The 19,227-nt window shown below is 41.1% G+C and overlaps 1 protein-coding gene across 9 annotated transcripts in view; it reads right to left on the bottom strand.

The window, feature by feature from the left end:
- Window positions 1-4,669: 4,669 nt before the first annotated feature.
- The window catches only part of PICALM (phosphatidylinositol binding clathrin assembly protein), a 66,683-nt gene continuing 52,125 nt past the window's right edge, over window positions 4,670-19,227 (bottom strand). For 3 of the 9 annotated variants that reach the window (XM_082277489.1, XM_082277492.1, XM_082277493.1), the window contains 5 exons: window positions 17,715-17,738; window positions 15,647-15,706; window positions 13,307-13,411; window positions 7,198-7,300; window positions 4,811-6,267 (listed from right to left, as the gene is read on the bottom strand). In XM_082277489.1, the coding sequence (XP_082133615.1) occupies window positions 7,208-7,300; window positions 13,307-13,411; window positions 15,647-15,706; window positions 17,715-17,738 (282 nt within the window). In that variant the 3' untranslated portion in view covers window positions 4,811-6,267; window positions 7,198-7,207. Of the gene's footprint in view, window positions 4,790-4,810; window positions 6,268-7,197; window positions 7,301-13,306; window positions 13,412-15,646; window positions 15,707-17,714; window positions 17,739-17,758; window positions 18,562-19,227 lie in introns of those variants that run through there. The other 6 variants (XM_082277490.1, XM_082277495.1, XR_014226255.1 and 3 more) reach the window with 5 other exon arrangements.

Below are 19,227 nucleotides of genomic sequence, written 5' to 3'. Positions count from 1 at the left end.
TGCAGGTGAGTCCCACTGTTCTTCTGGCTCCACTGACCAAGCTGGGATCACAAGCAGACAGGTAAAGGTGGCAGACTCCACTTCATACTGACTCTCACTTCTCTGCCATGTGGTGAACAGTTAAGTGGGTTTGCACATGCCCCTCCATCAGTGGAGTTACTGTGAAGGCTGAGGTGATTCCTATCCCTCGAGTGTCCAGGGAATGGGGATCTGCACTTGGGCAGCTCCTGCTGTGTCTGCGGCCCAACAGAAGCCTCCCCTCAGCTCCCCTGCCTTGCTTTGAGTGCAGTGCAAGCCCCATGCAATGGCTGATTTGAAAGAGAGATTAGTTCTGCTCAGTGATTAATTTAGCTTCTCCTTTAGATGCAGAATTAGAATGTGGCTTATGCTGAATGGCTTTTCTGTTAAAGAAAGGCCTCTCCTTCTTCCCACCACTCCCCAAAGGGGATTTACATTTTCTAATGGTGTAAATGTAGGACCCATCTCTGGGCTTCTCTTGGCTTATGCCCATAATGCATAACACCATGTGCAGGACAAATGGCAGGACAACATCAACCTGCACCTTGGAAAACAGAACTCTTGCCTCCTCCAGTTAGTTTAGCCTTTTCCCACAACTGCCTGTGGGTGAGAGGGAGTTAAAAAGAAATCCCAAACATGCTAATTAGGGTACAAGCCACAGGCAGCCTGCACAAGCCAGAAGCAACAGCCTGCAGCAAAACATATTTAGTGAAGTGTCCCAAATCCCCTTGATTTCTACAGGATTAGCATTAAGGCCACTGCGAGGCTTTCATATGGAGAAAGCTGGGTCTTCAACCCAAGGCATCTGGATTTGATAAATTTGTTACTGGCAAAATCTCTCAGAAATGAGCAGCATGTTGTTAAACAGGGCTGATCAGCCCACTTTCTGGCAGCACAGCCAGTCCTTCAAAGCCCCACTTGGAGTTCACTACTCCAGTTAGGACCAAACTTAGAGTCACCTTTGCACTCCCAGCATTATGAAATACCTGTTCTTTACTGTGTTACTGTTGCACGAGACAACTCTAGGATACAAGCAAGGGTCCAGGTGTCTCCACAACTATAATCCAAGCTAAGCTTCCACTGAGCTGGAGTTATGTATTTAACTAGAGCACAGCTCAAAGAAACTTGCTGTTTCAACAGAAGAAAAAACCCCAACAAGTATTCCTTGGAATTCAAAATTCGGGAAATAGAAGCATCACTGAAATTGCATGGAAATAAAAACTTTTAATAGAACTGAGGTCCATGTGCTGGAAGTGAGAAACATCAATCCATGGAAGGCCTAAAAAGCACAATGGGGAGGGGTGTGCTGAGAGCTTGTATCCACTCCAGTGATAATAGGAGCTACTTGCCTCAGCACTCTGCTGGCTTGAACTCTCTCTGAACAACTGGACTGTGTTGCTTTATAGTCTGGCTGTGCTGGTATGATCTCCCTCAGCCCGAGCTGCAGGGAATGTGGGTGACTTCAGTTTTGGTCTGGTTTTTGCAAGGTTTGCAGCCTCCACTGCAGCGAGGTTATATAACAAGGCAATCTTGCCACAGGTTCAGACCTGCACGTTTTGGGAAATGAGGATAAGAGACTCGTTCTGCAGCATTTGTTCTTGTTTGGCTGCTTTCTGAGAGTGAAGTTATTAAACACTCTGCTTCTGTGGGCTAAAAGGAGTTTGCCAGAATAAGGTCAAGGCAGAAACTAATGGACTAAAAAGTTACACTATAGCAATAAGCACAGAACAGAGAATCTAATGGTGTTAGCATCTTTAGCCACTGATGTTTTGCAGCTAGATGTTCCTCTGAAAAAAGGCTTTTCCTTGGATTTTGAGTCAACTGTGAAAGTAAGGATGTTTTTTGCAATACTACATCTCAGAGCTCACGTTCTGCAGTCTCCCACAAACACCATATTGTTTTAGGACATGACATGGTAACAAGATGCCAACAACTGTTCCCATATGTGGACAACTGAACATGAGCCATGCTGAAAACTGGGATTTAACATGGCGCTGGATCTTTCCTCACTTTTAGTGATTAAAGTGAAACAAGAGGCTAAAATTATATCAAATAATAAAAATAAAATGAAAAAACCCTAGTACTTGGGCAATTGCTGCAGCCGGCCCAAGGAAGTTCAGGAGTTACCACCAAGAACAAAGCAGAGATCCACGCTATGAAAATAAACCCAAGACCTCAGTGCTCCTTGTGTACTGCAGCTGCCGGATATCCAAAGCACTATGCTTGCATCCAACACAATCTCTGTACCATTATCACCTCCCATAGAATTTTAAGGAAGTTGGTTCTTTGTTCCAAGGCTTTTTGATCTTTGCTTCAGGAAATTTCATCATCAGAGAAGCAAGAAAAGAATTAAATATGCTTTACTCACTCTTAGACTTATCTGTTGTCTTGGGGAGCCCATCTCCCATAGTATTACTCAACCTTCAGGTAAAAAAAGGTGCTGAGTGGGTGGCAGCAATGTTCCACCTTCAGGGAACCTGCCCAGGGCTCTCTCCTCCTCACTCATTCTCTTGATTCAGCCAGCTGAACAATCAGCGAAGTCCCTCTGCTCTCCAGTTTGAACTTGGAAAACAGCAGCAGCTCACAGATTTTTCTTGTTGGGCAAACTGAGTGGAAGATGTCAAGCCTGTTTCTGCTCTCTCCACTGCAGTGTGAGAGCTCCAAAGGTCAAGCCAAGAGGCTGACAACAGGCCAAGGAGAAAGCTCTTCTTCAGTTTACATATGCTCCCATTAGCACTGCTCTTTTGTCTGTATTCAGCAGATTTTTTTCACTGCCCCTCATATTATCTTGTCAATCTTCTGCTCCCATCAGCATTTACTATCATTCCCAGTGGTTTTAGCACTTAATTCTCATTTCTCTGCCACAATCTTTATCTCAATTATGTCATGGCCTTTAAGTTGCAATTCATTTATGTTGCTACAAAATTTGTGTCAGGCTCTGGAAACCGGCCCTTTTTGTCTAATGAAAGATGCAGGGCTTCACCCTGTCCTTTTTTCTTGCTGAAGGGCTGTTTGGCAGCTGGGAACATCTGTGACTTACTCTGGCAGTTGGCTGAATGGAACCTCTGATGTCACAAAGGCATGCAAAGACAGCCTTTAAACATGTCCTGAGGTACAGCTCAGTTTAGTTTGTTGTGACTTTGAAACAAAGAAGAGAAGCAGCGAAGGAATTTAGATGTGTCTTCAGATGAAGACTCTACACTTGGGCTGTTAGAAAACTCAGGAGCTGTTCAAGTTCTTGTTCTGGCAAGAGTAATTGTCTCAAGAGGTAAATCCACTTGTTTTCATTATATAAGTCCCCGATTTACAAAAAAAAAAAAAAAAAAAATTGTGGTTATTCTGACACACCAGCTCCTTACACAGAGCTTTAAGAGGAACCACATCACTCTAACACAGCACTCCATCCTCCCCTGCTTGCTAGGGGCAGCAGCCTCCCTACACAGTTTGCTCATGTAGACTAAACAGCCTTTCAACTCAATTCTGAAGAGAACCAGGTTTTCACAACCCCCATTATTAAAAAGTGCCAGTAATTAAAAAACAAAATATGTCTGTGCGCTGTGCTTTTTAAATTAAGCTAAACTGAGTGTTATGTCAGTGATACTGAAAGCGAACATACCAACTGGGAACAAAGCAAATGAGAAAATACTACTCAGGAAAATTCCCAAGCCAGTTTGTCTCCAAAGAGTAAACCAAAAAGCAAGGGTTTTTAGCAAGGCCTTCAGCAAGAAAGCCTAATCTGCACAGCAGCTGCTTCAAGGAACACAGAGCAACAATGAGCAAGCAGTAAAGGGTAACAGGAGTTCATCATCCCTGCAGAAGACATGGCTCTGGGTGTTTGCAATTCTTTGGCACTTTCATGATTTGCACCCTCAAGTCCACAGCTGCACAAAGGGTCCAAGGGATCAAAGAGATCTAGGAACACAGATCTATCCTCAGCCAAAAGCCTCAAATTAGACTCTGCAGAGAGCACCACAGACCTAAAAAGAAAGTTGGCAACTGTTTTACCATAACGCAGCACATCAGGCTCTGGAGGAGGACGAAGGTCTACCTTCTTCCTTCAGGCAAGGTCTGGATCTGTGTTTCAGAACAATCTGTACCATGGCAGTTACTGATGTAGCTAACATGTCACAGATGTGCCCCCTTTTTTTCCAGCTCACCCCCAATTCAGACAATTCACCTTTTTTATATTCTGACCACAAGCAAAATTGGGTTGCTCTCTGAGGGCATTGAAAGCCTCAGAGGTAGGAAGGCAAAATTTTAGTAAACTCTGTATGAAACTCCCCAGATCCGGGCGTGTGCATTACATACTCTGTAACAGGGTCAGGGTTTTTTTATTTATGCTTTTGGAAAGAAATTTTAAATCTACCAACCTGTACTGCTCAGTTTATGATTCCCTGGCCTCCAGGACAAGCCTCAGGCTGTTGCGAGGCTTCTGACAACTATCCACTTCTATCAGCTCTCCCTGTGTCTAACTGCAGAAGATGGTCTCAGCAAACTGTTCATAGCTTTTCCAGCACTACCTTTTGCTGGAAGATTAGGGAAGATAATAATAATAATAATTTTTGGGGACATATTTATGCTTCTTGCTCAGTTATAAACAGTACAAGTTTATTGCCATGAATATTTTGAAAAACTAGAAATGGTAAAATATCACGTTAGGTCAGGAAGAAGGAGACACCTTGTTACTGGAACACTGAGGCTGTCTGTGACGACAGCCTGGAGAAGAGGCTGCATGGATCACGTCAGCCACAGGATCAGAGTGCTGCACTTCCTGCAATACAATATGCATGTATGAAATACATTTGGTATTTTATTAAGTAAACAAAGCAATTATCAGTGCACATTTTAAGCAGCAAAAAGAAAAGAAGCACCTCAGACTTTCATACCGTAACAAAAGTTCTGTGGAAGCTGCATTTTATTTGAAAATCCACCCATTTTTGCTAACATACATTTTAATATTTTAAACAAAAATAGAATCTGCAGAGACAATGCAGCAAGTATGCTTAACTCATGTACAGAATTGCTTTCATATCATTGACTATCCTTCTGAAGGCCCCACTCCACCCAAAAGTTATGATGTATTTACACAAAGCACCGATCAACAGCGCTACTTTAATTCCTCATGAACTAAATACCCACTAGACATATGTAAGGAAGCTACTTCCCCTTTTTTACTTTAAAAGGTACATGATCATAAACATGGCACGAGCCAAATGAAAAGGCTTTCCCCCCCCAACACACAACACCTTGATTTATTTTTTTTTTTACAGAAAAGAAGGAAAGTCTTAAAGTGAAAGCAATTCCTCACATTCATTTTGGAAAGGCCTTATAATGTCAAATGTAAAAATGACATGCCAAGCACAAAGCAATAAAGTTCCTTCCCAATGCACTAATGCTGAATTAAAAATGTAGTGCTTCTTCTAGTCAGTTAACTGTTCCCTTGCAAAATCCTAGGCACAGAATTGACTATAAGGATTAATGCGTTTTACAGCTCTTCCCTAATTCCCATATATACTGAGAATTCATTAGATTCAGACCTTTAAAATATTTAGTGCTCTGTATGTCAGCTGAAAAGCATTCTGAATCAGATTCATTCTTTGTGGATAAAAATCAGACATACTGTATACATCCATACTCATTTTCATAAGGAGGTTTTTTTTGATACAATATTAATGTTAAATTGATAATCATAAATAAATACAAACAATAATACATAAGGAATGTCTACTGCAAACTGAATATATAATTTTTAAAAAAAGTTAATTTCCATTACTGCTGTGCCTACATTTGTGAGGACTGAATAAAAGGTAACTGCAGAATTAAGAGTTAGGATTTGACCCTCCCCTGCCCAGAGGTGTGTTTCGAGTTACGGTAAACGACATCTCCAATCCAGACAGCATTTCCAAACACCAATATCAATTTCCAGAATAAAGGCTTCTCTTCATACGTTACCAATTAAGGATATTATTAGAAGCTGAGAGTACTGACGTGTTAGTCACCAGGACAAAAATAGATCTTGGTCTTAATTCATGGCAATTCCTGGCTTTGTGTTGTGTACTGATGTCTTCTTATGGAGGTGTCCCAGCTTCCTTCATTGGTCTTCATCATTTCACTGCATCACTTAATGGAAGAGGAGAGTTTGAGAGACTGAAGTTCATTTTTTTTCCTGGAAGTGGGAGTTTACTGCTGAGCACATCTTTTTGGAAACGTTCCTTTCTCTTCCATCTAACACAGTTACATAAACTGAATCTGGAAAGATGAAAAACCCTTGGGTTAATATCCAACAGAAGTATGGCTTCATTATAAACCTGTTTTCTTCAAACATTTCCATTCTTCTGATGCCCAAGCTACCCCATGAACTGAAGTTTTGAATAGAAATAAAATATTTTTAAAAATCAGGGCCAGGAAACAACCAAAAGCCATCAGGATGTTCTTCCAACGACACCAGCCTTTGGAACATCTCTGCATTCAAAATAAAACCCACCTAGTTATCCATGCAATATTGTCACCAGCAGCAGCTTAACACAGACCAACACCATTATGAAGAGAACTCAGGGTCATTCTTCATGTTGAACCAGAGGATGTGCACAAAGAAAAGCAGCTGGTGTGTGCAATAACCCTACTCTCTCTTTGTACTATGAATTCTTGAATTTCTTTGTCATGTTTTCACTCATTTTACTATTTAATTCCCACCTGCCCCTGACTGGTAAAAAACAACACAACTCCTCCAGTGCACCTCTGTACCAAAATGGATCCCTGGCACATGTGAAACAAGCACCTCCTCCTGCACAAAGGGAACTCTCTGCTCAAGCCACGGGGAAGCGCACGAGCACTCTGCCAGCAGCACTCAGGGCTCTGCTGCTAACGGGGAACTCCGAACATTGTCCTGATGAGATGGTCAATACCAGGCAGCACCAGTTCCTTCTCCCTAGCTGCAGCAAGTACCACATGAGCTGGTTCCATTTCCAATGGACTGAAGCAAAAACATTCAGCCAGCCTTTAAACTGCTGAAGTTAAATACACAGTTTCCAAGTCACTTCCACAGTGCTTCCAACTCAACAAGATTTGGTTTTATTTCCTTCAGAAACAGTTCTAGCCACGTTAATAAAACTTGAATTAGAACTTCATTTTTGTTGCATATCACAAACACCAGCATCTCCCCAGAAAAATGGACAATACCTAAGTTGTTTTACAAGAAATCCTGGAGAGAGAGCTCTGCAAAGGGATCCTTTCCTGAGGCTCTGTGAGGACTCTGACTGGAAGGGCTGGATGCTGCAGACAGCTAGTAAGAAAGACGACAGAGAAAGGGAAAGAAAAAGAAAACAAGGTCTCAGAATGACAGAATATGAAAGCTGAACGTGTAATGAAAGGACAAGGGAGGTTAAGAGGCAAACTTGGCAGAAATCAACTATTAAAACAAGGTGTTTGGTCATATGGGAAACAAAGCCTCTTCAATGGTTGGTGTAATGCAGAAACAAGCTGGACATGACCCTCCAGAAAGGAAATGCCAGTAGCATTTGCCAAACAAGCAGATAACCTCACACTTTCACAGCAGTTTTCTTCAAAAGAAGAAACAAAACATTCAGCCTGATTCCTGTGAAACAGGTTAGTTCTCTCCCTGCTTTACTGGGAAAACTACAGCCTAGCAGGGAGAGATGATGCTGGGGGTCTGGCCGGAGCATGGCAGCTTTCCAGATGGTTTCTCCAGAAGGAATAGCTCTCAGCATATTTTCATGTCATAGCAGGATGCCTATAAAAAGAGGCTGGACAGCAGATAATAGATAATTCTCAATTTGGGACCTAGAAGGAGAACATGGGATATACTCTGTGAGTAGGAGGAAAGAAAAAAAAAGGAAAAAAGATGAGTTTCAACTGCTACTGTGGCCGTTTTAGGTGAGAAATGAAGACTGTGACTGAGTCTGTACGCTCATAAAAATTGCACCCTACAGCCATGTACCTAAAGCACCACACCACAAACTCAGTCATATAAAGCACATAAATTAGAGGTGGGTAATATTGGCATTCCAGCTGCTGCTGCTGGGAAGGACCAATAACCTGGAGGCTGTACTTGCAGGAGTATCTGCTATTTGTTGATTTTTCCTTCTGTGTTAGTACTTCTCCCGTTATAAATGGTGATTTATTAAATCCTATTTGCCCTCCCTCTGGGTAGAACATGCATGTTTTTGCAGTTGCAAATCAAAGTCAGCATCCTCCAGTTTGGGTTCTTCACTGGAACAGTTTGTTCAGAACCGAGTCACTTGCACTCCATGCCCATGGCAAAAAACATTCCATGAAGATCTCTCCCTTTGGAAATGCCAGGCACCTGCCAACCTATGCATGACAGGGCATCTGCTTATGGGATTTGCTTGCAGAAGTACTCAGAGTGGAAATACTGCCATTGCATGTTTAAATTATTCACATGAATGTCTATCTCAGAAACCACATGAGCAGAAGGACTTCTTCAGGATCAGTACATGCTTGATCTACACTGGAATCTTCATCTCCTCCCGAAACTCCACTCCCAATGGGGTACTCAGATCCAGTCACCATAAATAGATTATGGAAAAGTCATGAGAGAGAATGGGAAATGCTTGAGAAGCAGTTTCAGGATGTCAGAATTTCCCCTCTTAAACCTGGTTCTTCCCTTTGGAAAGCCATAGCCCAGCACATCCCACCACTCTCCAGGATTTGAGGCAGACTAGTGATATGGCCCAATAGTCCTAACTTCAGCAAGACATGCCTACTGCCATTTGATTTCAGGAGACATTCTTCCTCTTCATGGTCAAATGCCTTGAAGTCACATATTAAAAGTCCTATCAAACTAAGTTGACAAATCTCCAACTCATATCAAGTCCAAAGTAATGTCCCAGTTTGAAAGCAGTGTGGAAGACTGGTAAGTTAGAGTCACTTGTGCAACATCAGCATGTAACCAGACATAGGGGAAATTTCAGGAAGCCTGTTCAGGTTAAAATCTGAGAAAAAAAACCTGACAACACTATTACCTAGATGCCACAGTTAAATTCCAACAAGACACAGCATCCTGCAGTAAATACACATTTTAACAAGATTTCTCTAATTATTAAAAAGGATGCCTAAAAAAAATACATGGTCCTACATTGCATCTCTCCAGATTACTGTTTATAAACAGATCTGAAAACCAGGACCAACCTTAGCAGTTTCTAAGGAGAAGCATTTAAAACAACAGCACTGCCCATCCGTTTCTCTAGTGCTGATCTAACTGAAGCAGAGCATTCGGTGCCCCTATTGCCCAGAGCTTGTGTGATGTGAAATGCACTGCACTGCTCAGACAGCTCAGTCTCACCTCCAACATCAGCCTCACTTCTCACTGCCTCCAACAAAGGCAAAGCCCCCTGAACTCACAGTAAAACTTAGGAACCATAAGCGAGCACTGGGCTGATTCCCATCATTAGCTACATTCTGGCTTCCCATGAAACAAGTCTGTCCAGTTGTTTTAGCATATATTTTAGGGGTAATGTGACAAAGCAAGCATCTGTAAGGTCTACTTTCTGGCATAAATCTGTCCTGAACTTCATACCCTCTTTCCTATAGTTTCAAACACTCCTCAAAAAAACCCCGCCTACACCCAGCCAAAAAACAACCACAAAACACAGCCACCCTCCAAACCAACTTACTCATTTGCACATTTACTATTCTCCACCACCCAGGTGATCACTCCTGCTACTTGCCCTGTACAACTGGCTGTGTTAACAACTGCAGTGTTACAACAGATGTTAGCAGGAGGCTGAGTGGTTTCTTTATTCTATTTTAAATACTAAATTTTGCACTACCCATCTGCTTCCCCCTCCTAAGGCTATGTCCTTCTGGGGACAACCACACCAGAACATGTGACATGGGAAGGCACACGGATTTGTCATGACTGTACCATTTTATATTGGCCAATACAACATCATTGCTGGTTTAACAGTCAAGCCCAGCTGCTGCACATTGCAACACTCAGGCCTTGGGATGGGCAGCTACATTCCAGCCCCTGTACATCAGTCAGAGCTGGCTTGTCTGGAACATTCTGCATTTGCTGTACTGTATCACATCTGCCATCCCTCTGCTTGAACCACTGATTCAGCCTGCCCCCTCCTCAGACGTACACACACACTTCCCCCTCACCAGCTACAATGTAATCAACTCCAACCATTCTCACTGCTCTGGATAGCACCATGGAATAGTTTGCAGTGAGTAATGCCCACTGTTTTATCATGATGAAAACTTATTTCTTTCTCAGGCAGGAAATACTGACCCTAATGCAGGATAAATATTTTCAAAGAAAAATTACACACCTTTTAAACCTATGAATGCCTTCTGCACTGAGATTTTCAAAGAAGCGACTGTTGTAGTTCCATTCTCAATTATTTTGCCCTTAAAAACCGAACTACCCTTGCTCTTAACTGCAACAATTAGGAAAAAATGTTGCAAGCACGTAAAGAGAACACTTGGAAGAGAAGCAAAACAGGTATATCTAGAGATAGAAAAAATGTATTTATTAAGACTAATCCTTGAGAGTATCAAGTTAGGAACAACAGCTTAATTCATACAGAAACTGGACAACATTAAGACACCTATTTTCCCAGTCTGTTCTCAACTCACTACAACTTGGCAATAAAATTTTTGGCAACAACTTCATATCTGTCATCATGCTTTTAAGTACCTTCAGCTTTCTTTACTGTAGACAACACCCAAGATCTACTGGGAGACTGGAGGTGATATAATCTGGTGCTTTAAAAGTAAATACGAAAACCAATTTTGTTTTTGGCAGTGATGATGCCATGGAGAAAACCAGTATTAGAATAATGGTGTTTACAGTGATCCATGTGGACAGTCTGAGCTCTGCACCTTTCAGATAACCATTATTTATTCTGTAAGATTTGTTTACTTACCCCAGGAACACACATTTCTATTTCTTTTACTTTCCTTTTTCTATTTCTGGCACAGCAAGAGTAATGACTAAACTTAAACTGCAAAATACACCCTCAAAAGAGCCTCAAGACTTAGCACACAGTAAGTTCAGTGTGATAAAAGTGTAATTCCCCTCCGTGGCTTTACATCAATAAACTCGGCTGTGTATGGGGAAGCTCTCACATGCAGCCCTTGTTTAATTTAAGATGCTCTACTGATGTCAGGCTTCTGAAAACTCAACACCTTCCAGCAACACAGACTGTGTGTCTCAGGGAAAACCCTTCTTGGTCACAGCAAATGCTGACTCAAAGGGTGTGTTTTCAATGAAATTAATTCTCACAGGAGCCAAACACTGTCAGATAAGAGACTAAATATAGCTCTACACACCTCACTTGTGACTAATTCCTCTTTCTCCTGTTCTGACAGCCAGCTGGGATTCAACCTAGGCCACGCCCTGCAATGTCAAATGAAGCAGGAAGGCTCACTGAGGTATTCAGACCCATCTATCTGTTCATAACTGCATCAGGCAGGTAGGCAGGTTTTGTTTTTCAAGGATTGCTTCAAATTTTTTTTTTAATGTAGGAAAAATTCCTATCCTTGAGGATTCTTTTACTTGGTCAGTATTTAAAAACTATCATAAACACTATTTGTCCTCTTGAAATGGTATAAAACCCATGTCAAAAATACCAAATCATTTAAGTGACAGTGAAGGTGGAAAGCAGCTCTCAGAAGTCCAAGAAGAAGTCAGTTGAGAACTGCATTTCCAGCTGAAGAAATTTAACAGCATCCCTTTCAGAAAAAGCTATTAAAAAAAAAAAATCTATCCACCAGGCCGTATTTTAAAGAAGACAATGGACACACTGCCCACTGGCAGCACACAGCAGAATATCCTTTCTTGTTAAAGGATCACACTGAGGCACTGAAAAATGCTTGAGAGGCTCTTTTTAGTTCCAGCTTACTGCTGAATCCTCTTCCCTCCACAGTCTAGTCCCAAACCCTGCACTTACACCAACCTATACCTAAGTGAAGTTATACATGAATGCTTTCAGTCACCTACAGAGACAGAGCTCTTTATAGTGAGATCAAAATACAGGCACAATACATTTCATTTTTCAAATAGAAGTCTGAGGTACAGAGTGAACTTTGAAAAAGAAACATCTGATGGCTAAGTAAAACCACACTGTTAATCCTGGAGCTTCAGTCTGCCAGCTAAACTTGGCTCTGCCTCTAACTGCAGTTCACAAACACAAAGTCTTAATGATCTCAGAATTTTCCAAAAATAGTATGAATGTGTTCAAGGTTATCCATCCTCTTTATCCTACTTTTTAAAATGTTTTTCCTACTGTAAAAAAAGCTCCCCTCTTTTCAGATGCCTATTGGGTTATAAAAGTGAGTTCAGATAGAAATTTCCCAGTGACAGACATTTGTAAAACAAACCAGTAACAGGTATGTATTTAACTCCAGTATTGATGCAGTCAATTCAGAGTGGCCCTTCAGCACACTCATTCCAGTGGTTTAGGTAATGAATCTGGACACAACACATCCCCAGAAACAGGTAACCAGGGGATTTTAAGGAACACTCCATTTAAGGTAGCACTTAACAGGCAAAGGCCAGGTAGATTGGTATTGGCTATTGCACATCTTCACTGTGCTGCAAATGCAGTCTCCTGCAAAACCATGGAGGAACACAAAACCCACTGGAGACCACCATGGTTAAAACTAGATGGTTATGTCATGTGCCTCCCACTGAGATGGTCAGGAACAACAACTGGGTGTTGGGTTGAGGTTTCACCAAGATTAGTTCCACAATCTTTTTAAAACCATCTAATGCAGTCATGGACATAAAAGGCTACACACGCCCTGTTCGGCCCCTGCAAAATGCTGTAATAAAAGCACACACCTTGCACCTTGGCTACTTTATAATCTGATGCTTTTAAGTGTAACAAGGGAAAGAACAGTGACACAAATACTTAAGAAAAAGCTGTAATAGCCAATCTCACAAAGCCACACTCTTGAGGGTAAAGCAGCATGGAACATGACTTTGGGGAAAAAGCCCATCTTCAGCAAAGAGCACAGACATCAACTTTTCTTGTCCTTTGTCATTGTCACATTCCCAGAAAAACAATGCCTGAAAAAAACCTACCCTCTTTGCTTTGGTAACACAAACTTGCTGCTGCCAACATGGATACAAGCAGATAGGAAGCAAGCCTCCCATGAACCGCTGGGGTTGTGAATAATTTGTCCAACACAAATAAGAAACAATTATATCTATGTAAAAAATTAACATATTAAATATACTTTTAAACAAACTGCCTCATGTGTAATTCATTCCCAGCACCAATAATTTGAATATACACACCTGTGCTCCCGGTACAGGGCCAAAGGGATTTGGTGGTCTCATGACTGGCTGACTGTATATCAAAGTTGGCTGTGTCATTACTGGTATGCCTCCCATCTGTGATGGCTGAAAAAACACAGACAGCATGAAATCACACACAGCATTAATACATTGCAAGTTTTTATGGAAATAAAGGAAAATGGCAAAATGGGTGAAAAGTCTTGGTCATATCTGAGATACGCAATCACGTGAGATCCTTCTACAATATTCTGCAAAGAAGGTTACCAGAAAGGAACATTAGAACCTTTCCAAGGAATTCTCCTCAATAACAACTGAGCCCATTCAATCTCCTGCTGCAAAGATCTGAAGCACTAAAATACTTGTTAGACAAGCATTTGTGCTGGTCCTTCTGGCTCTCAAAAGCGAGGTCAGACAGCACTTCCCTGACTGCCTCTGACAGCACAAGCACAGTTTTACAGATAGCAGTGTAGTGCTGATAGAGTTCAGGACAAAACTGAAAACTGAGAGCTGTACGTGCAACTAATGTTAAGTCATTATGCAATCAAAGTGTTACCAACACTCCAGCTGAGCCAAATTACGAGTTTAATGTGTATTAATGGCCTTACAAGTCAGGTTATATTTAACACAGATGCCCATCTCTGGCACCGCTTTTGGCATTCCCCTCAGGCTTGGGTTGACAGCCAGCAGCAGTCCTACTGAAGCAATCCCCATTCCAGGCAGCTTTTCCCAGACTAATCCTGGTGGTGGTACTCCTCCTATCATGCCAACCAGCTGTTTGGGCAATCACAGGGTGAACCCATTCAAGAAACTGACTCTGATGAAAACACCCTATAAAAAAATGTAAGAACAACTGAACAACTGCTGGCCCAAGGAAGACACAGGAAGCAGCAGCCAGGGAATGCCCAGGCGCAGCGCTATGGCTCTAAGGAAGCCGCCTGTCCCAGCATGCTCACACCAAGGGAAAAGCCTGCACTTAGAGAAGACCATCCTCAGAACTATGGTCCCCACTGCTTTTAGGAAAAAGGTTTTACAGCAAGGGCTGTAAATTGAGTCAACATTTCAGAGATTCCTCATGGTAAATGTCCTGCATAAAGTCTGAATGAGCCAGGGCAGATTTCAGGATGTGCTATGCAGCCCACTGGTCATTCTGTAATGACCCATCTCATCCATCTGCTCAGATACTGCACATGTTTGAACAAGCAGCAGCAACTCAAGGTAACAGAGCTACAGCTCCTTAATTTCAGTGCCCATTTCATATTGGCATTTAAACCCCACAATGAAAGTTGCTTGACGTAAGAAAGATTACTTCCCGTACACCACATATGTCACCTTCCCCTGCTGCTGACTCAAGTGTAAGTGCAAAGTTTGAATCCACACTAACGTTAGCTTAACCATAACAGCTTTGATGAAGAATATGGGAGTTCATGGATGGGTAATGGGGAATGATATGATATGATATATGATACTCTCCCAAGAGGCCCTCAAGAACACAGTTGGCTACTTCTGCAGTTCACTTACTGAGCATATACAAGTTATAAGTCATTAAACTAAGTTGGTTATATGATGAAACTTTTTTTTCCCCTTTAATCTGTGAGGCATTTAATAGACTAACTGCTTGAAGGAAGTTTTCTTGCCTTTTATTCACTCAGGAAAGCTGTGCTGCATCAAAATCATACTAAAAAGAAGAGCTAAGGCATATCATTTCAGAAATGTTTTAAAATTTAAGGTAAGAACAAAAATTTTCAGAGTAAAAAGCAGGAAGGTCAAGTTTATGTCAAAAGCCTTGCAGTATTGGTGTGTCACTAAGAGATCCAATTCTCAACCAAAACCACACCATATTGCAGTGTCACAAACGTGCACTTTTGTAGCATTAATCATCACAGATACTTGCTCCCAACCTCAGCAGAAGGTATTTAAGGAAGGTTTCGCTTCACCAAGAAAACATTTCTGTTCTGAAAGCAGCTATTTATACTGACATGATAAACTTACTTCTACGATACACTTACTTCTATGCCAATAAAGACCACCAAGAACAGACACTCTTAATTTTCACAGAATCACGGAATGGTTTGGGTTGGAAGAGACCTTTAAGATGATCTAGTTCCATTTTAAGAAGTTTATTTAAAAAACAAGTGAAGTAAGGAAGAGCAGACAATTTCAGACAAACACCATGTAAGTGGTTCAGAAAACCAGAAGTTAATAATTTGGTGAAGAATAAATGAATGGGAGCTGAAATTCAGTCTTCAGTAGAATAGTTCAGGAAAACAAGAGCTACCAAACTATAAGGGATCAAACAATACACAGCATCTGCCTGCTTGGAGCTGTAGGAATTCCACTCACCATCACGTAGCCCATCATTCCTGTAGGCGTTGTGGCAGGATAGGCCATTACAGGGGGTGCCTGGTGTGAGAAACAGTGGTGAACTGGGAGGAGAAGAGATCAGCTGCATACTGCAAGACATTGCTTTCTAAGGATCAACTACAGCACTCAGCTTATTATGAACATAGCAAAGAATAAATAGGATTTTCAGTCTGGTGTTAAGAGTGTATCCTAATTATTTCAGATGGAATACAATACCTAACCTAAAGTTTCTGGGCCATCTTGGCAAATCTCTAATAATGTATTTTGCTTGTATCAGGTTAGGATTCTGGCTGTCTGAACTAAACTGCAAGTACCACTCTCTCAACATCCTGTTTAGAGAACACAGTACAAGACTCACAGAAGGTTGAGAGAAAATATTCATGAAGCAGAAGCACTTTTTTAATCCCATGAAGTACATACTTATATTCAGTATCAAAAGTAATGTTACACAAGGAGTCTTAAGAGAGAATTTAAAAGACTGAAAGACCAAATGACCATTGCTTCTGCTGACACTTAAAGGAATTCTCTTTAGCCAGGATGGACACACTAAGGGGATTCTCCTAGCAGGCTTTGATATAAATTAGACTCTCACAAGAATAGCCAGTTTGCATTCCCTCTCCCTCACTCACTTCATTCACTGCATTTGAACACGCTAAAATTCCTGAGTACTTGGCAGATATGTTTATATCACCCTGATGTACTTACTGCACTTTTGTGAAGGCACAGTACAATTGCTGACAACAAACAAAACCTGGGTGAACTTATGGTTTTTAAACAGCTTGGCAATATATATGTAGAAAAACAGCTGATAACTCTCAGAAATATAAAGACAGTTCTTCATCTCTTTCCTATATTCTTTATTCTACAGTTTAATATCCACTTCCTAAATTAATATTAACTATTATGAGGACAAAATGTTGGATTTTTTTCCAGACTAAACTAGTGCTTACAGATATTCAGACAGCTTGCTGTCTATTCACTCCACCTCCTGTTAGTCTCCCCTTTTAGAAAAAAACCGAGTAATTTTCATGCTTTTGCTGGGGGGATTTCTATTCAAGACAAATACCATAAGCATTTCTTGGTACACAGACATTACTGTTACAGAAAAGAGGCAAATGATAAACCATTAATCATACTGGATTAATTAAAGCAGATAAATTGTTTCATCACAAATAGGGCATCAGGAAAGGTGCTTCTGAATTCAGTTCTAAGGTATCAGCTGCTTTTTCTTATATAGTAGAGCCAGTGCAACTGGCATTTCAATTGCCATGAGAACAGATAGAGAATCATCTGGACAGTGTATTTGCCATATATTTCAGCCAGTAGGCAAAGCTATCCTTTTTTTTTTTTTGTGTTGCTTGTGTACACACACTTACACAAACATGCTGAACAAACTTATTGTTGAGTGCTCAAATACAGACCTACCACCCTTTAGTTACAGAGTTACCCTGGAATAAAAATAGAATACAGGGAAAGACCAATATTACTGTTGACATAAAGAAAAAAGTCCTCTGAAATTAAAGCCTGCATTCCTCAGACAGCGAGCACAGGTTATTTCTTGCCCTCTATAAACTATCTGCATTAATTTTCTTTTTTCATATGAGCATTCATGACATATTGGTCTCTCCCCACTTAAAGAAAAATTAAAAAATCAAGATCTACCATAAATGTGGATCAAGTGCCATGTATAACAGAAGCCTGTGAGGTTTCATGCAGTTATTCAAACACAGTATTTTTATCTTCATTCAGAATTCACCAAATGCATTAAAAGGCAGCACAGACACATACCCCAGCTCTCTGGCAGCAGATGGTACAGTTTAAAGCAAGGAAAAATAATCTTGGTATTTCCCATGCCATCATTCGAGTCAAGAGCCTGCACACCACCTATGAAGTTTGTGTATGCTAGGAAAAGCTCAATTTTTGGCACACCAAAGATTTTCAAATGAGAAATGTGTAAATAGCGAGGAGGTTATGAGATTCTGCAACAGCAGTGGTTAATATCAGCATGCCAGTCGATTGCAAAAAGGCTGTGGCTTGTTTCACTTACGTATTGTGGAAAATGCATGCCATTCTGTATTTCCCAGGGAGAACAATTACATAATGCAATAACACTGGATTAGAAGCAAATACTTACACAACAGAATATACACAGATAGCATTTTAGTTCACAAATACATTAAATGTTTACTCCAACACATTCTTGTAATTCAAGTCATTCACTGAGACAACACACCTGTGATACTGTCATTGTTATTAGGTTTGACACTGGTTTGCATAGCCCATTTATTTGGTATATGCCTTTTTTACCAAAGATTTTCAAAAGCATATTTATTTAGCAAGCAGCAGCAACTCCACAATAAATGGACCAGCAGAGGAAAACAAAGCTTTTTTTACCCCCCCCTCATTATTTCTTTTTCAAGTTTTTTATGTTTATAGAACAGTTTCACAGGAAGTGTCTTAACAGTACCTCAATAATAAAAGCTGTTAAATGTAATGACTTATCACAAGATGTAGATATAAGACATGAGTTATTAAACAGATTCAAGCACACGGGTAAACTCAAACCACCAGTCATTAAAGCAAGGTAAGTAGTTACAATTTCTTCAATATCTACACACTCCAGTAAGATCCACAAACATATTTCTCCCTAAATAAATGTAGTGAGTTGAGAGGCGACATCTGGTAGGGAAGAGGTGGTGGATCCAGGGAGACAAGTTCTGTCTTTCCAAATCCACAATGCTGCATTACTACACAGCAGATTCAACCTCCCCCAGTCAGAGCCAGATGCCATAAATCCTTGGGGGCAGTTTGTTACCTGTTCTGTCCATGTACAGTTCTCCAGGTCATTGGTGAAAGGGCGAGTAGGATTCACATGTAAAAATGTTCTGTGAACACTGTGAAAACTACTTCTGTAAAGTCTAAACATGTAATTGAAAGCCCACCTCCTACACTGCTACCCCAAAATCCTTGCCAATATTACCTGTTAAAATAGACACGAACTTGCTCATCAAAACTGGCACAGATTAAAAGCAACTGCACACACTGGGGCAGGAAAGCAGTAGTTATGTACATTGAGAAAGCTGTAGCCTCTGACACCTTTGCAAGTATCAGTGGCGCCAGTTCCCACCCCCGGGGCAGGCCAAGTTACAACATAATGATGCATCACCTATCAGTGCACCCAAAGGGCACTTTCACACTTCTGCTTTTCTAGACTACAAAGTGCCTCCTCCTTCCTTGGAATTCAGAGTTTTATGTCATAAACTCAGAGAATGGTTTGGGTTGCAAAGTACTTTGATGATCACCTAGTTTCAACCCCCCTGCCGTGGGCAGGGACACCTTCCACTAGACCAGGTTGCTCAAAGGCCCATCCATCCTGGCCTTGAACACTTCCAGGAACTGGGGCATCCACAGCTTCTCTGGGAAACCTGTGCCAGTGCCTCACCACCCTCACAGTAAAGAATTTCTTCCTATCTAAAGCTGACATCTGTCAGTTCAAAGCCACTGCCCCTTGTCCTGTCTCTACATGCACTTGAAAAGTCCATTGAGTGAAACCCAGAGGC

The sequence above is a fragment of the Coloeus monedula genome (genome assembly GCF_965178545.1).
Source record: "Coloeus monedula genome assembly, chromosome: 3".
In the NCBI taxonomy this organism is placed as follows: domain Eukaryota; kingdom Metazoa; phylum Chordata; class Aves; order Passeriformes; family Corvidae; genus Coloeus; species Coloeus monedula.
This window is presented reverse-complemented; position numbering and strand designations above follow the sequence as displayed.